The sequence below is a fragment of the Cheilinus undulatus genome, linkage group 16 (assembly GCF_018320785.1).
Source record: "Cheilinus undulatus linkage group 16, ASM1832078v1, whole genome shotgun sequence".
In the NCBI taxonomy this organism is placed as follows: Eukaryota; Metazoa; Chordata; class Actinopteri; order Labriformes; family Labridae; genus Cheilinus; species Cheilinus undulatus.
The window spans coordinates 13,765,212-13,781,041 of NC_054880.1; the positions used below are offsets into that span (position 1 = coordinate 13,765,212).

Here is a 15,830-nt window from a genome sequence, read left to right on the forward strand (position 1 = left end):
CTGCTCTAGATTTGGATTCAAACCTGGGACAGGCTCAGTGATGGTGCAGGTGTGATGGAACAGTATGTAGTGTGCATCTGCAACAGCTTTCATCTAAAGCATGTAAATGGTGTATACTAGCACTGACCTATTTCCTTCTCAGTTCATATAAAGTTTCCTACATGTGATTGACTGAAGTCAGCACGTGTGTGAATAATTTAGTTTCCATGTGAAAATATTTTTATGACTACACTGATTTAATACAGCTCTAAGAAGAGCTGGCTGCTGGTTTTCTGTCCATCTTTTATGTTTTCATGGCAGTAAGCATGCCTAGATTACAAATATGAAGGTCACAAATTAAAGTTAGGGCAACTGAAAAGGAAAGTTTCACCACAGTTAGTGATGTCCAAATCAGTACATTTACCATAAAACTGTGTATAAACCAGATGTTTAATACCTATTCATCTAAAAAGTTGGATACAGCTGATTTACCAAGGCAACTTACTTAGCAATATAAAGTGCTGAGCCACATTATTCTGAGTGCACGCAGCTGCTGCTGTCACACGCTGCACGAGACCTTTGCAGAAAATTCACCACATCCACTGTGTATGGCAAACCTCTTCTTTACTGCAAAGAAAACATTATGACACAGACTGAACTGGAAAAGTTTGGTGCCACTTTTTAACTGCTTTTCTGCCTCATTAGGTCAAAGTGACTGTGGCATGAATAAACCATGTGGAGTGTTGGTTTGACTGAAATACTCCTCTGTAAGGACAGCAAGTGTCAGGCAGAGCAGGGAAAAGCAACTCATAGGCTGTGAATCTTTCTCACAATGAGAGTTCTGATTCTGATTCCGTTATCAGAAACACTATCAGTCTTAAATAGTTTTAAATTCAGATTTGAAATTGATAGCCATAAAGAGTCTGATTTTACCAGTGAGGGGTCTTAAATTTTAGAAAGCACTTTGACTAAGACATCTCCTTGTCTCATCTTGTTGTTTTAGCCATCCTTGTATGATTTTAATCATCTTCCCCCACAAAATGTTGCATGAATATTCTCTATAATTGAGGGAATTCTGAGTTTGGATGTTCTAAATTTCCCCTAGATCCTCTCTGACTTTATCTGCCTGGCCGTGGTTTAATAAACTGTTGTGTTGAGAAACACTTGTCTAGTCCTCTAATGTCTTGGCTGCCAAGCACCCCACGTAAAACACGGTGCGGCCCACCTTTATTTGAACAGTTCTTCCCTGAAAAAGGTGTAATTCTGCTCTGTATAGTTGAACTGTTTAGAATCAGGTCAGCACACCTGCAAAAATGTGTTATGATAAAAATCAACATAAGACATATTGATAGAATAGAGGCATTGAATGTGCCATAAATCATCAAATTTGGGTGTTTATGACCAAAATATTATTTAGCCTTATATCATATGACATTTCATAAGCAGTTCATTAAATCAGAAAATTCAGCCCTGAGAACTCTCATGCCTTTCATTCTTGACTATTTATCTAGCTGGTATTTATTTTTCTCAGTTCAGATCTTAAAAAGATCTTTAAAAAATCACAAGTTAGATTTTTAAAAGTGTGTAGGAACCATGTTAAAATTTAGCATCTTACTTTTTCCCTTGTGAGGAGCTGTTATGCCGTCCTATTGATGCTATCCATGTCTCCGTAGCACCTACAAAGTAGGTGTAGGAGTATTATTGAAACAGCCTGAATAGAGGCCAATAGAGGGACAGATAGAGAGCCTGTGATGTGGCCCTTTGTGTCAATGTAATTTCTATATTTAGCAGTAAAGCTCTCAAAAATTAGCATCAGTGTAGCAGAAGCCATTAACCACAGTCACAGAGGCTGTTAGTGGAGTTTGGTTAATCAACAAGTAATTCTGATGCAAATCATATTAATTTTTTAACTGGTTTACCATGTGCATCTCTTTTAAAAGAAAAGGGTTAAAAACATCACGCATGTAGTAAACAACTCAGAGACAGTTAATACTACGTGAGATTTTCCTGAAGAGTTTGCTCCCAACAAATTTTTCATCCAAACATCTCATCTTTGCCTTCCTCCTGACTGTTAATTGTCGACTTTGTGTTCAGGCATTTCTGAGCGCGCTCACGGAGCCGGTCACACTGACCTCAAAAAAACACTGCTCCTGCATCAAAGGGCCTCTTTGTGGACTGGAACAGAGCGCACATGCTGCCTCTAAATCGACCGCAGAGTGCATCAAATGGATTTCTCAAGAACATTTTCATTCTTCACTACAGTCAGAGTAGTGTTTGATACCACACAAGGAGAAAATGAGATGTTTTCATCTCTAAAAACACATGTTTAGCTGTCACTCAGCTGAAGACACTTAGCCTGATCTCTTTTACTTCTGCCGGTCTGATGGCCCACTTTGAGGTAGAGCAGAGTTGTTACTGCTGCTTTGAATCTCCTCATAGTGTTCAACCACCTCCTATCATTGATAATCGATTGGATGAGATGGTTGCTTCTTCCTCTGCATGCTCCCTCTCAGACTCGCCTGATTTGCTTTCATCTTAGAAACATGTCAGCAGTTATCAATTACCCGTCACTAAAGAAATCATAGACGCCTGTGCTGTTAAAGTACATCACATTTTAAGATTCAGGACCAAACTGTTGCTGTTTTTATGTTTTAAACTGAATTTTGACCATTTATATGAATCTCTCTTAGTGCATTAGCCCTGCTGTGTTTACAGAATGATTCATTTTTTCCCAGAATGCCCCCTGAGGAGACTCAAGACGCAGGGTGCAGCTGGTTGCGATAGGCCTGCTGTTTCTGATGACGTTGATGGTTATAATAATGGAGGAAATGGGTGATGATCAACACTTTGACAGCATGCGGGTCAGCCAACTCCCTCTGCTCAACCCACGTTTCCCCGTTTCCCCCCACTGACTGGGGGCGCAGATGCTGCTGCTGGGAGCGCAGTAGTTACCAAGGAAGTGCCAATGAAGATTGACAGGAGAAATCGTAGTGTTTTGTTGGCAGAGTGATGTCAGGTCGGTTTGGAGGAAAGAATTAGAGGCTATGACGTGAAGGGTTTGGGCTCTGTTGGATAGAAGCAGTAGGAGAGGGTCAGACCTGCCCACAGAATTGGCTGGGATCCTGACAAACCCAGAGAATAAGCCCGCTCTGGTGGTGACTAATTGATAGTATTAATGCATGTGTGTTGGAGCAGGAGCGTACTAACATCCTGGCTTCATTTTATTGCACTGATGTTGAAATTATTTTGTGCAACTTTTAAACACACTTTAACAACTTTTTACAGCCATTTTTCAACTATTATTTGGCAATTTACTTCCGTTTTGTGAAATTTTCACCTCTTTTCACCCATTTTTGCCATTTCAAGCCAAATGAGGCCACATTTTTATCCCTTGTCATCACTTTTTGCAACCTATTTTTGCCATTTTAAACATATTTTACCACCTTGTAACCATTTTTGCTCATTCTTAAATATCATTAATCAGCTTTTCTGCCTGTTTTTTTCATTTTGCATTCATTTTTACCTTTTTTAACCCACTTTTTTCACTTTTTCATCCCGTTTAACCTATTTTTCCACAAATTTTCTGCCACTTTTGACCAGTTTTTGCCTTTCTCCACCTGTTGTTGCCTTTAACTTTTTGTTGCCACTATTAACCCCTTTTCATTACTATTATGCCCAATTCTACCAGTTTTAACTGCATTTCACTGTTTGTTATGCATGTTTTTGCAACTTTAACCCTATCTTTTGCCTCTTGAAACCCCTTTCACCATTACAGCATTCACTATTTTGATGGGTTTTTTTTAGTTGAGTACTTACATTACCATGAAGTTTTCCAAAAGTTTTCAATTCCAGAGATTTCTTGTTTTTTATTGTCTTAACAGTGCATTTCATGTGTCTATAAAAGTATTCACTTTTATTATTTATATAAATCAGTCATGGTCAATGTGATTTGACTTAAAAAAAAAAAAGTTGGTGCCAGTAGTCACATGATTAGTGAAATGGGGATCATTTGAGTGTAGTGAATGTGTCTCAAGTGATTGTAGTATAAAGACACCTGTGTCTGGAAGATCCAGTCATGGGTTAATCAGTATTCCTGGCTTCCATTACACCATGAAGTCAAAGGAACACTACAAGCAACTCAGAGAAAAGGTTATTGAAAAGTGTAAATCAGGGGATAGATACAAGGCACTGAATATCCCCTGGAATTCAGTTATATCTATCTTCATGAAAAGGAAGGGATATGGCACATGTAAATCTGCATAGATCAGTCCGTTTTTACAAACTGAGTGACCGTGCAAGAAGGAGACTAGTGAGAGAGGCCTCCTAGACAGCTATGACTACTCTGAAGGAGTTACGAGCTTCAGCAGCTGAGATGAGTGAGACTCTGCATACAGTAACCATTGCCCAGGTTCTTCACCAGTTGAAGCTTTATGGGAGAGTGGCAAAGAGAAAGCTACAGTTCGCCAAAGGCATGTTGAAGACTCCTTTGTCAGATGAGTTCTGTGGTCTGATGAGACCAAAATGGTGCTTTGGCCATCAGACAAGATGCTTGTTTAGCTGACTCCAAATACTGCACATCACAAATATATCATCCCCACTGTGAAACACAGTGGTGGCAGCATCATGCTGTAGGGATGCTTCTAGGCAGCTGGCCCTGGAAGGCTTGTGATGGTAGAGGGTAAAATATATGTGACAAAATATGGGAAATGATGTTGCAAGACTGCTTTATAAGGAAACATTAACTGCTATTGAAAGCTGTCGTACCTCATTCATTTTTTGTGTTGCTTACTTGTATCTTCCAAGCACTCCCTGTAATGTAGATCTCCATCCACTTCTTACTTTTTGATTTGAATTGAGGAGTGTGTTTGATTAAAAAACTGCACTCTATATGAATTTTCACTTTTCTGTAAGCCACTGTTTTATTTCATTTACTAATTTCATACAATTAGGGTGAAAAAGTTTTTTTAAAGTCTTCCTATTAACTCTGCTTTAATCAGGACAAAACAGTCTTTCATTCAGTACAAGTAGTATGCAGCCAAGGCAGGCAGAGCTGAGCAGTGTGTCTGATTGTTTGGATTTAGAGCCCCACTTGCAGTTCAGATCAGGTATCAGAGCAAATGCTGGTTCGGCACTCCACTGTGTCAATCTTGGTCCTGTACTGCTCTGGCTTCCTGATGGCCATCTTCCAGGCCAACGCCAGGCCCATGCCCCATCTCTCCAGGCATCCTCCTGGCTATCCTCTCCATGATGAACGCGGCCTCCCCAGACGTCTGGTCCTGCCCACTGGGTCCCAGGCATCCAGTATGCAATGAGCTGGATGAAGCCCAGGAAAGCGTACGAGGTGCCTGTAGAAGTGTGACTGCCACTCCTGTATCCAACAGCTGTCCCTTCCCATCCCTTCTCTCCTGAGCACGTCAGCATTAGCTGCATGATCTTGCCAACAATAATCCAAAAATTCTATGTTTGTTTACTTCAAAATCATACTTGACCTGAAGAGAGTTCACCATTTATGGGTCTAAACTCTTGTTGCTTGAGGAATATGTTTGTATGCAGTGTGTCATCTGCTGAGATTTTAAAAATATTTTAGTGTTGGCAAGGCTATTAATCATTTTGATGATTTTTTTTATTCTGTGAGTTTGATATGAAGCTCAAAATCTTTATTTCCCATTAATATAAAGCAAGCACTTTCTTGGTTAGCTCAGCATGGCATAAAAACAGGAAACTACTTACCTCTGTCCAAAGGTAACAAAACTATCTGCCAAATTCTCCCAAAGCTCGGCAATAAACACCTTATATCTCTTTTGTTTAATCCCCACAAAATCTGGTTTAGAAAGGGGTTTGTGCTCAAATATTTCCTGGCTTAAGCCACCTGCTGCATGAAGAACAACCTCTGAGCTAAGAAATAGTCCGGCACGAGACCTACTGTAAACCTACTAGTTGGCAGCAGTTTTTATAGTCTTTAAGCGTGGATAAACACACAAAATAAAATGTGTTAATGAGCTTTAGAGATGCCAGAAGGTGGATTTTTATCAATGTTTGACAGAGCCAGGCAGTTGGCCACCTTTTCCTGTCTTTTTGCTACGCTAAGCTAATTAGCTTTTTGTTTGGTGCATCTCTTCATTACTCTGCTGGAAGAATCATTATTGTTTTCCAAATTTTAAGACACCTCAAACAACCCAGAATAACATAAAACACGTTCAGTTAATAGTTATCCCTAGATGATCTTTCATGGTGGATAGAAGTGTTTCAATCTACGATCATTGAGCTGTTCATGAATTTGAAACAGGATTATGTCATGTAGAGACATGCATTGATAGAGCTAAAGAGTGTGTCTTATGTGCTCCTGCTACAGCTTCTACTTGCACAGAGCATCGTGAAACACAGGGGACAAGGATTACAAATAAGACAGGAAACAAGGGGACCTCAACAAGAGGACAACAAGGAGACTCATGCTTACACAGGGAGGGACAAGGATTACAAAATAACACTCTAAAATTTCAAAGTAGGGAAATACTAGTAACACAAGGAATGATAAACACAACACCTACAACATAAGACTATAAACATAAATAAATAAAAAGCACACATTAAAAAAAAAAACAAGGGCTACAGAAAACAGTGATGAAACTCAGAGGCTGGATGAATCAAAATAAGGATCATGACAATAAACGACCCTAATCCTACACTGAATTCACTACAGCAGCTTGTCTTTATTGTGGAGGGTAACAGAAGAGGAAAAGTTTAAAGTTTCTTCTCCCTCTTTTTGGGATGAAAAAGTATTCAAGAATTTACAAAGAAGTCCAGTTACGGTTGTGCAGTTTGTGAGAGCATGACATGAGCAAAGCATTCTGGGACAAAAACTCGAAGCTAGCATTAGCCACTAGCGGTAGAAATGATTGAAAATGAATTAAAGAAAGTGATAAAAAGAGTTCAGTGTTGGATTTACTGGTAAGGATTTAATCTTGGAATACCCTGGAAAGTCACCTAAATTCCAGGCTCACTAGAAAAACTTCTGTAAGGGCTACAAAGGCGTGGATAGCATTATTGGAATGGCACAATGGCTAGCTTCAACAGGAATAATAAAGTAAGAGTCTACAATTTATGGTTCAAAAATTATTTGACTTTTAATAACCTGTCTCTTCTTGTCATATACAAAAATGCCAGTATTAGAGGGTTCATGAACCAACAAGTGGATTAATTAGCTTCACACTCCTTAAGCTTTGGTTATCAGTACCACTGTTTGGCTAATGTCTTTACAAATAAAGCATAAAGTGCTCTTATGATCTCTCTATCCCATTTTGAAGTTGTGAGAAATTTTGACCTAACAGTGTCATTCAGTGCTGTTCGGGGCGACTCATTAGCCCGGTGGGCCTAGCTGTTGTTGTGGACTGCTAATGCCTTGTGTTGTGTGTTGATGAAGATTGGTGTTGATGCAGGCTTTTACCTTGTTTATTGCACAGCTTGCATGACTAATGTCCAACTCCTGACTTTCTGCTGTTTGAAGAAACACACAATAATCCAGTATCTTTGCTTTTAGTCTTGCTGGCAGTAGATAGACCCAATGCTACATTTTATCAGTGGGAGCTGATCCATGCGGTTTTACATCTGCTGCCATCTGCTGTTTTTTTGTTAACTGCACCATAAGGGATGTATATTTTAAAACTGCCATCATTCTTGAACATCTGTAATATTGGCAATATGCACGTGACAATATGATACTGTATCAATTTTTTTCCTGCAGCAAAATGTGAACAGCTACATCTGACTACCTTTGAGTGAGGCTCGTCAAACATCACATGACTACTGATGGTCTGGCTTGCCTTTGTAGGTCATATAGATGGTTTCATTACCAGCTAAAAACTTTTCACAAGGACTTAATCCTCTGACAAAAATAGAACAACACAGCTGAAGATTTATAATTGTTGTAGGTCTAACCCAAGGTTTCAGATATTACCAAGCCTTCCACTGGGTCACACAGGTCCCAAAAGACATACAGTACTTGTCATCTCTGTGGTCATTGAGATTTTGAAGAAGACATGAACAGGACAAAATCCAAGATGACATCTAAGAGGTTATTGCACCTTTAACTGACTTCTACTGTTGGTTAAAATCAGGAAACAGTTGTGGTTTAAAGGGATTGTTGGGAGGAGACAGATGAAAACATTGGTGTCTGGTGTCAAACACATGGAGTCACAGCTCCACCTCAACCTCCGGAGGTTGTTTGAGGTTTCCGGAAACACAGGAGAACTTTGTTATGGAGATTTGAGGATAAAAAGCGTCTTATTTTATTTTCATCTTGTATGAAATTTATAACTAATAAAATTGTTTGTTTTTTTTAGAACTAAGAGTTAAGAATAGAATGACTCTTGTTTATTCCCTGCTTGTTTTGTATCTGTGGAAAATCTCCTCAGCCTTCAGCTCTCCTCCAGCAGCAGCACAAAGTTGCACATTTCTTCACCACAGACCTTTACAGCCCATCATCGGCTGTCCTCAGGCTCAGCCGGAGGCTTCTCCCAAACACGCTCTGCCGGTGTTGGGTTTCTCTTGTGGTGGCAGACACGATGAGATCAGTTATCGCGCACAAATCAAAACCCTGTGGAGGTCAGTGGGTTTGTGTGTCGGGTTTGTGTCTGCCACAGCAGCTCCGGACAGCTGGTTTAAGGGGTTTAGAAAGGCGGGGTTTGGGGTGATGAGGGGCCAAGTGGGGAAAAACATGAGGCAAGGCCACACCTGTTGGAGTGGCTTAGGATGAGCTGGGACAGATTTGGAAACAACAAAGTTCAATATCTCTAACACAAAGACGGAAAACACTATGAGTAAAAATGTAGAGCTTGAAATTGGCCTCATTTTGAGGATTTTTTCTAATGTAATCAACACTAAAATCTCATTTTCTTTACTTTTTAGAGCTTGCTTGTTTTCTTCAGATAATCAGCATCAGGTTTGGTTTTTTTATTAACAAGTAGAATCTGTTTAAAATGTCCTTTCCCTATTCTGAATGTACCAGATGTCTGTTTCATTCCTCATTGTCTGTGTCTTGTTGGAGGAAATGCAAAGTAGGAAGTGGTAAAGATGCAGAGGGGCCACATTGCCTTAAATTGTGCACCAAATGTGATGGATTCTGCCCCAAAAACTCGTGCTGTTTTTATCAAGCAGACGCAGCAGGCTGTAGCGCCTGCAAGATCTCCCCTTATTGCATATGTATGTAAGGGAGGCTGGTTGGAATAATAGGGGGAGACGTGTTAACAGAGGATGATTATGTATTCTGCAGGATTTACTGAGGTCATGCTGTTTCAGACTGTCAGATCTGCTCCTGAAAAGGAAGCATTAAAAACCTGCAGTATTCAAATTATGTCTATTTACAGCAAGGGGCTGGTCCTCAGCTCTGTTTGTAGTTTAAGTGGAAATTAAGTACATTTTAAAGCTTCAGTGAGGAGCTGGCTATGAAACTGACTGAAAATAATATTGATGACGCTGTATGAGCTGTTAAGGCAAACTAGATCATCAGCATAAAGACAGACTACTTCTTCAAAGTTATTTTCAATCTCTGAAACCAATGCCTTAGGGTGTCCGATGAAGTTGCATTCAGTTGCATTCAGTTGCATGAGACAAGAACAGCCTTTTTTACTGCAAACATTACTGATGAAATACATTTATCAACAAAACTCTTATGTTGTATATCAGAGCTTGGTATTTTCTTAGAATTGTTAAACCAAACCTTATATGTAAAATGCCAGTCATAAAAATTGTACATAGAACAATGTTTAGTCCAATGTTTTTGAACCTTTCAGACCAGGGAAGTACAAAAATTACTCAGAGAAATTAATTTAATATATGTAAACTTCATAAGTATGATTAAAAGTATTGGTAAAGTGAAAAAAAATTAAATGCAAGAGTAGTGAAAATAGAGCAGATAGAAATCATCTTTAAACTACACTATATGGACAAAAGTATTCCAGCCACACTATTGAACTCAGCTGTTTTTTTTTTGTTTTTTTTTTAGATTTATTTTTGGTCTTTATTTGATAGGACAGTGGATAGAGTCGGAAACAGGGGAGAGACATGCAGGAAATAGTGCCACGGGCCGGATTCGAACCCGGGTCGCCTGCGTATATGGCATGCGCCTTAACCACTCGACTACCAGCACGCCAGAACTCAGCTGTTTTAATCAGACCTGTTGCCACAGGTGTGTACATCAATCACCTAGCCATGCAGTCTCCATTCTGAAGAGCTCAGTGACTCCAAGCGTGGTTCTGTGATGGATGCCACCTTTGCTAGAGTTCCAGACTTCCCTGGCATCAACCCTTTGAGACCAAAGTTTGTGTACAAGAAGAGACACAGGTTATTTAAAGTTAAATAACTTTTGGAAGATAAGTCATAGCAACTTTTTTTCACTATGGAAGACCTCTGTTTTGCCATTCTAATGACGCTATCAGTGGCTTTGTAGCCCTTACTAAGGCTTTTCTAGCAAACCTAGAACTTGGGTGACTTTCGCAGGCATTTATTAATTATATCCACACCAGTGTATCCAATGTTAAATGTGTGTGGGGGGGGATTTATCCATTTTTGATTGTGCCTGCTGCCAGCTTAGCATCGGCCACCACATCATGCTTTGTCAAACTGCGTATGCCTTAACACTTTGATCAGTAGACGGCCTGAACAGCTTATAATGCAGAAAGAGATGCAGGGAGCCTGTGATGTTGCCCTCTGTTTCACTGCAGACAGGAACTGCTTTGAATAACAGCATAAACAAAGCTAACACAAAGAATCGCAAGGACTATTTTTTTGTAAAAATGTGAATAGTTTGGAGACTTTTAGTTACAGATTTTTTTTTTACTTTTTGGTCCCCAAGAGAGGGAGGGAAAACAAGTTTGTGTGGAAAAAAAAAGTCTGCTTTAGTGTTTACAGTGTGTCACATATAAAAATCTTCTGTTTAGTTGTTTCTTTTGTCTCTATTGTCCCATTACTTAAATTTAAGTAACATTACAGCAGCACACATATTCTTACAGCACAGGTTGTCCTAAAAAAAGTATGTTTAAAACTTGATTGCACCACAGGGTTGATGTTTACAGGCTTTTTAAGAGAGCAAGTCCAGGCAATACAAAATGGTTAAAAAATTACCTGCCTGACTACATTGTGCCAACTGTGAAGTTTGGTGAAGGAGGGATAATGGTATGGGGCTGTTTTTCAGGGTTTGGCCCCTATCTGTAGAGAAGAGCAGTCTTAACGCTTCAGCATACCAAGACATTTTGGACAGTGCTATGCTTCCAAATTTGTGGAAATAGTTTGGCAAAGGCCCTTTTCTGTTCCAACATGACTGTGCTCCAGTGCACAAAGAAAGGACTTTAAAGAAATGATTTGATGAGTTTGGTGTGGAAACACTTGATGACCTCAACCCCATGGAGCACCTTTCTTTTCATCCAACATCAGTGCCTGACCTTGTCTTCAGAATGAATGGACACAAATTCCCACCAAAACACTCCAAAAGCTTGTAGAAAGTCATCCAAGAAGAGTGGAGGCTGTTATAGCTGCAGAAGGGGTCCAACTAGATGGAAACCTCGGGAAGAGTCAGACTCAAGGTGATTTGCTGTGACTGTGGGCTGAGAAGGTGGAATAAATGGAGAGGCATAAAAAAACTGAGAGAAACAAGGACACAAAACAACTTCCAATACAGACTAGTGGCTGCAGTTCTATTTAGTATTAGCTCTGGAGATTCATTTTATGGCTCATGGGAGGAACATGAATCCTAGGTTTGGGCTAAACTATCAAACCTCACTGAAAAAATATGCATTGAAAACCCTCCACAGATGTTTAATCTGCATTCATGCATAAATATTGATAATTCTAAAAGTAATATAAATATTCTACATGTAGACAAAGTTTAACTTGTCAAACAAAGCACACTTGGATCAGTGAGACTCAAATTGAAGGATTTTTACCTGATATGAAGCTTTTAAAGCTCATGGTTTTGGTACTTATACTGAAGTGAGAGAAATGAGCACCTCTTCTGTCTCTAATTCTTAAATTTTGGCTCATCAGTCTGATGCTCTTACCTGCTGTCTCAATCTACTGTACTAAACCAGATTGCCAGCTCTGTTGCATAACAGTAACGGATTATGTAATCTGCATAAATTAAATTCACCTTTTTAGCAGTGAGATTTCCTTCGCTGTGATTCTCAGCCATGTTTTTGAAGAGGAGCAGTCACTGAGTGAAGAACAGGACTCTGACACTTACTTTAGGTTGTTGTTGCCAGAGTTGGCAGACAGTTGCCAGGTTGGCTTACAAGCACGAGCCAGCCCCGCTTATCAGTCACATTATCAACATTCAAAGGCGTCCACAAATAGCTGCTGGGCTCTGCATCTGCTTTCTAAAGCCTTCACGTCAGGTTCAAACAAAGTGCAGACGAGCCAATCTGAGGAGAAATATCGTCACAAGCAGAAATATCAGACGTGTCCTCCTGGGACTCAGGCTGTGACGTCGATGGATTCATTGTTTAGATTCTTTGTATGCAAAACTCTGAGATGTGTGTTTGGTGGAGCAGTGTGACCAGGCAGAGGCTGCAGGATTTCAGAGGGCCAAGAGGAAGCAGCCACTTCACAGCGGATCATCTTCAGCTGACAGTGCAGCGAGTGGCCTGTACAGCAAGCACAGTCACACTTTCTGGCTCCAGCTGTCAGCAGAGAGATCAGATGTGTGACGCCAAAACACCTTCACTCATGTTATTGCTGTGAACAGGCAGAATCATCCAGCAGCAGAACAAAGTGTGAAGAGATCAACAGGAAACTGCCAATAAAATGAGATAAAATCTCCTTTTACCTTCATAAAGATTTGCTCTCAGGTTAACGATGTGTCAGCGATGTGATGTGCAGTTGAAATGATATAGGATAGCATATAAAGTGAAAACATAAAGACAAACTGACGAGTTATGTGGCAGTGAGAACGTGGTGTCTTTTGGCTACTTAAGTTGTGATTTCAACCAGGTATTTTTGGGAGATTTTACCGCCCAAAAAGAAACGCGACTGCTCAAGTTTGGCAGTTCTGAGGAAAGGACTGTTTTTACCTTGGCTCGCTATCACCACTGCTGGAAGAATGCAGCTAATATCCTGACTTTTATATAAAAATGTCTGCATAGTACACATGTACGCCCAAGTCTTGATATAAACCGGAAAATCAGCGACATATACGAGAGTCTTGAATCATGTTTACTTTGATTGTAAAGCTGAATACTTTAATATGAGCCCCATTTGTAGACAGCGCTAACGTCTTATTTTGCAGTTCCATGAGCATCCACTCGAGGCTGTCTACAACAGCCAAGGCATTGTTTTAGGTCTCATATTAAAATGCCCATTTGTACAACAGAACTAATGTTTTAGCAGCCTGGTACAAGAAAATATTTTTGTCCCTTTTGTCCTATTTTAGGGTTAATGTGAGGCTGAGATGGAATTTCCAATACAACAGCTGCTTCTAGACCTCTTCAGAAATAATTGAGACGAAGTCTGGCAGTTAAAATAATCTCAACATTGATGTAAGAATGGGATTATTAGATAATGAAGGTCAAAGGTCAAGGTCCTTGGGCCTCATGATCGTACTTTTCCCTCAATGTTTCACGAATAACCCTACTACAGAAACCACCACAGTCCATCATATTGAACCATGTAGCTTCACCGTCTGCTAATCATACACAAAACATATAGGCATTAAAACTAAGAGGTACAGAAAGAGGGACACGAGAAACAACAAAACAACTGGAAGACAAATGAGACTACCATGGCCATAAACTTACCTCCCATTTTGTAAGATATGACAATAGCAGCAATTATAAAGGGTGCCATATGTGCTATGCCATGATTTTTATTGACAGATGTTCTTACTCAGTTCTTGTTATTGGCAGTTCATCAATAATTAAACTACCATGACTAACTTACCTCCATCATTGAATTGATATACATGAAATATTTTTGAAATATAATAAATTCTCAAGTGATGGGGCCCTTATGTTGATTCAGGGTTAAAAGGAAAATTTAAGATTGAAATTTAAAGCATTGGAATAAGTGTTCAAATGTAAACCTCATTGGTATAGTCTAACAAAAAGTGTGTTTGTGTTTCTCTGTTTCAGGATAAAAAAGGTCTCGTTTCCTGTGAAGGTTTGCCGCTCTGCCTTGCAGCTCCACATGCGGGGAAAACCAAAAACCGTCACAGTGGAGTCTAAACCTGGCCAGGCCAATGCAGATTTCAAGAAGTCTCGAGATGGTTTTATCCTGCTCGTCCCAGCGAACTAAAATATAGTCATCAACAGCAGTTTCATCTGAGGGAACTGGATGAGACAGCATTGATATCAGAACTGATCAGACTGTCATTGTGCCTCATTTATACGACAAAATCAACAATGTTAATCTCTAAATTGAGATCATGCTTTTAAAACCAGCTGTATAGTAGCAGGAGTGTTTGAATATTTCTTGTCAAAGGTTTTACAGTGTTAACAGAGGGCAGAGATGCTGGGAGAGTCTATTTTCTTTACTTAGAGTTGCAGAAGAAAGATTTGCACTGGACAGTCATTAAACTTCTACGTATATTTGTAAGAAATTTTGAGAAAGTTGTTTTTTATGTTAGTTATGAAACTGTTAAGATTCATTTTATTTTGCTGTTGCAACAAAAGACTTTTGGAAATATTTCTACAAAATGAAATGGAATGACATTATAAAGAATATGCACTTTGTAAATGACAGATTGTACATCCCAATGCAAACATGCAATCAAGATGAAACATTCAAAGATATTTTTGAATTATTTTTGTGCCTTTTCTCATGCTGTTGCAAAACAAGAAGACTGGAAATTATTCCGTGTCAGAAGTAATAAGAAGTGGAAAACAGAAAAGAAGACTGTGGAAGAAAATAAATTATTCAGGATTTACTGAAGCGAGTTCTCTTTGTGTTAATTTCTCCCGATGCTTCACACATGAACAAACAGCATGCTGTAACGCTGGCCAGACTAGTCTGCATTATTCACTGATTAAAATGTATTTTTATCAAATGTGCTCTGAAGGAAGACCTGGAAATATGGAGGGGATAACTCAGAAGTCTTCCACTTCAGTTGTACAGAGAGGGTTTTTACAGTATCAGCTGAAGTCTTGGTGTTTGTGCTGACACTCCTCCACCCGGCAGGAAGTCACACACGGACTGTAAAGACGTTCAAACTGTCCTGTGAATGAGGGGCTCTGGACTCTGTGGCGTAAGAGCTGTTTCCTCTCTGCTCCCTTTGGTGATGACTGAGTCAGATCAGCTGGTTTGATAAAAAACACACAGACTGTACTGCAGCGCTAATCGTTCAGTTTCAGTCAAACCAAATATGAGCAAATTATTTTAAAGTGTCAGATAAATTACAGCAAAATCTGTCGTTACTCCTGCTGAGGCAAATAACATTAAAAAAGACTAATTTATCCGCTTTATTGAAAAATTAATCAGTAACTGTAAGGCTCATTAAGTGTTATGCTGATGATATTCAGTTAAATGATTCTATAATCTCCAGAGACCTGAATGCATCCCAAGCATTTCTAGTTTCTCCTGTTATTAGGGATCAGTAGGACCTGATAAGTTTTAAAGCTCAGTCTTGTCTTTGAACAGGAGTCGTCTTTTTTTTTTTTTAACTAAAATGATGTCCTCAAATCTCCTGAAGGTTGAGTTTATGCAAAAAATACAGCAATGGATGGTTTTAGAGCATATTTTTTGGCCAGTTTTCAGGGAGCTGCAGTCAGTAAGACATGGTGTCGTATGAGATATGGTGTTGTCATTTTTCTTTTTTTAATGATACACCACAAAAACCTGCAGAGCATGAAGAAAAGTTCCACTATAAGGTC

General features: G+C 39.4%; 1 protein-coding gene across 3 annotated transcripts in view; it reads left to right on the forward strand.

The window, feature by feature from the left end:
• Nucleotides 1-14,980, forward strand: part of myo1g (myosin IG) — an 82,524-nt gene extending 67,544 nt beyond the window's left edge. For 2 of the 3 annotated variants that reach the window (XM_041809927.1, XM_041809928.1), the window contains exon 21: nucleotides 14,094-14,976. In XM_041809927.1, the coding sequence (XP_041665861.1) occupies nucleotides 14,094-14,256 (163 nt within the window). In that variant the 3' untranslated portion in view covers nucleotides 14,257-14,976. Of the gene's footprint in view, nucleotides 1-14,093 lie in introns of all 3 variants that reach the window. The other variant, XM_041809926.1, reaches the window with a different exon arrangement.
• The last annotated feature ends 850 nt before the right edge of the window (nucleotides 14,981-15,830 follow it).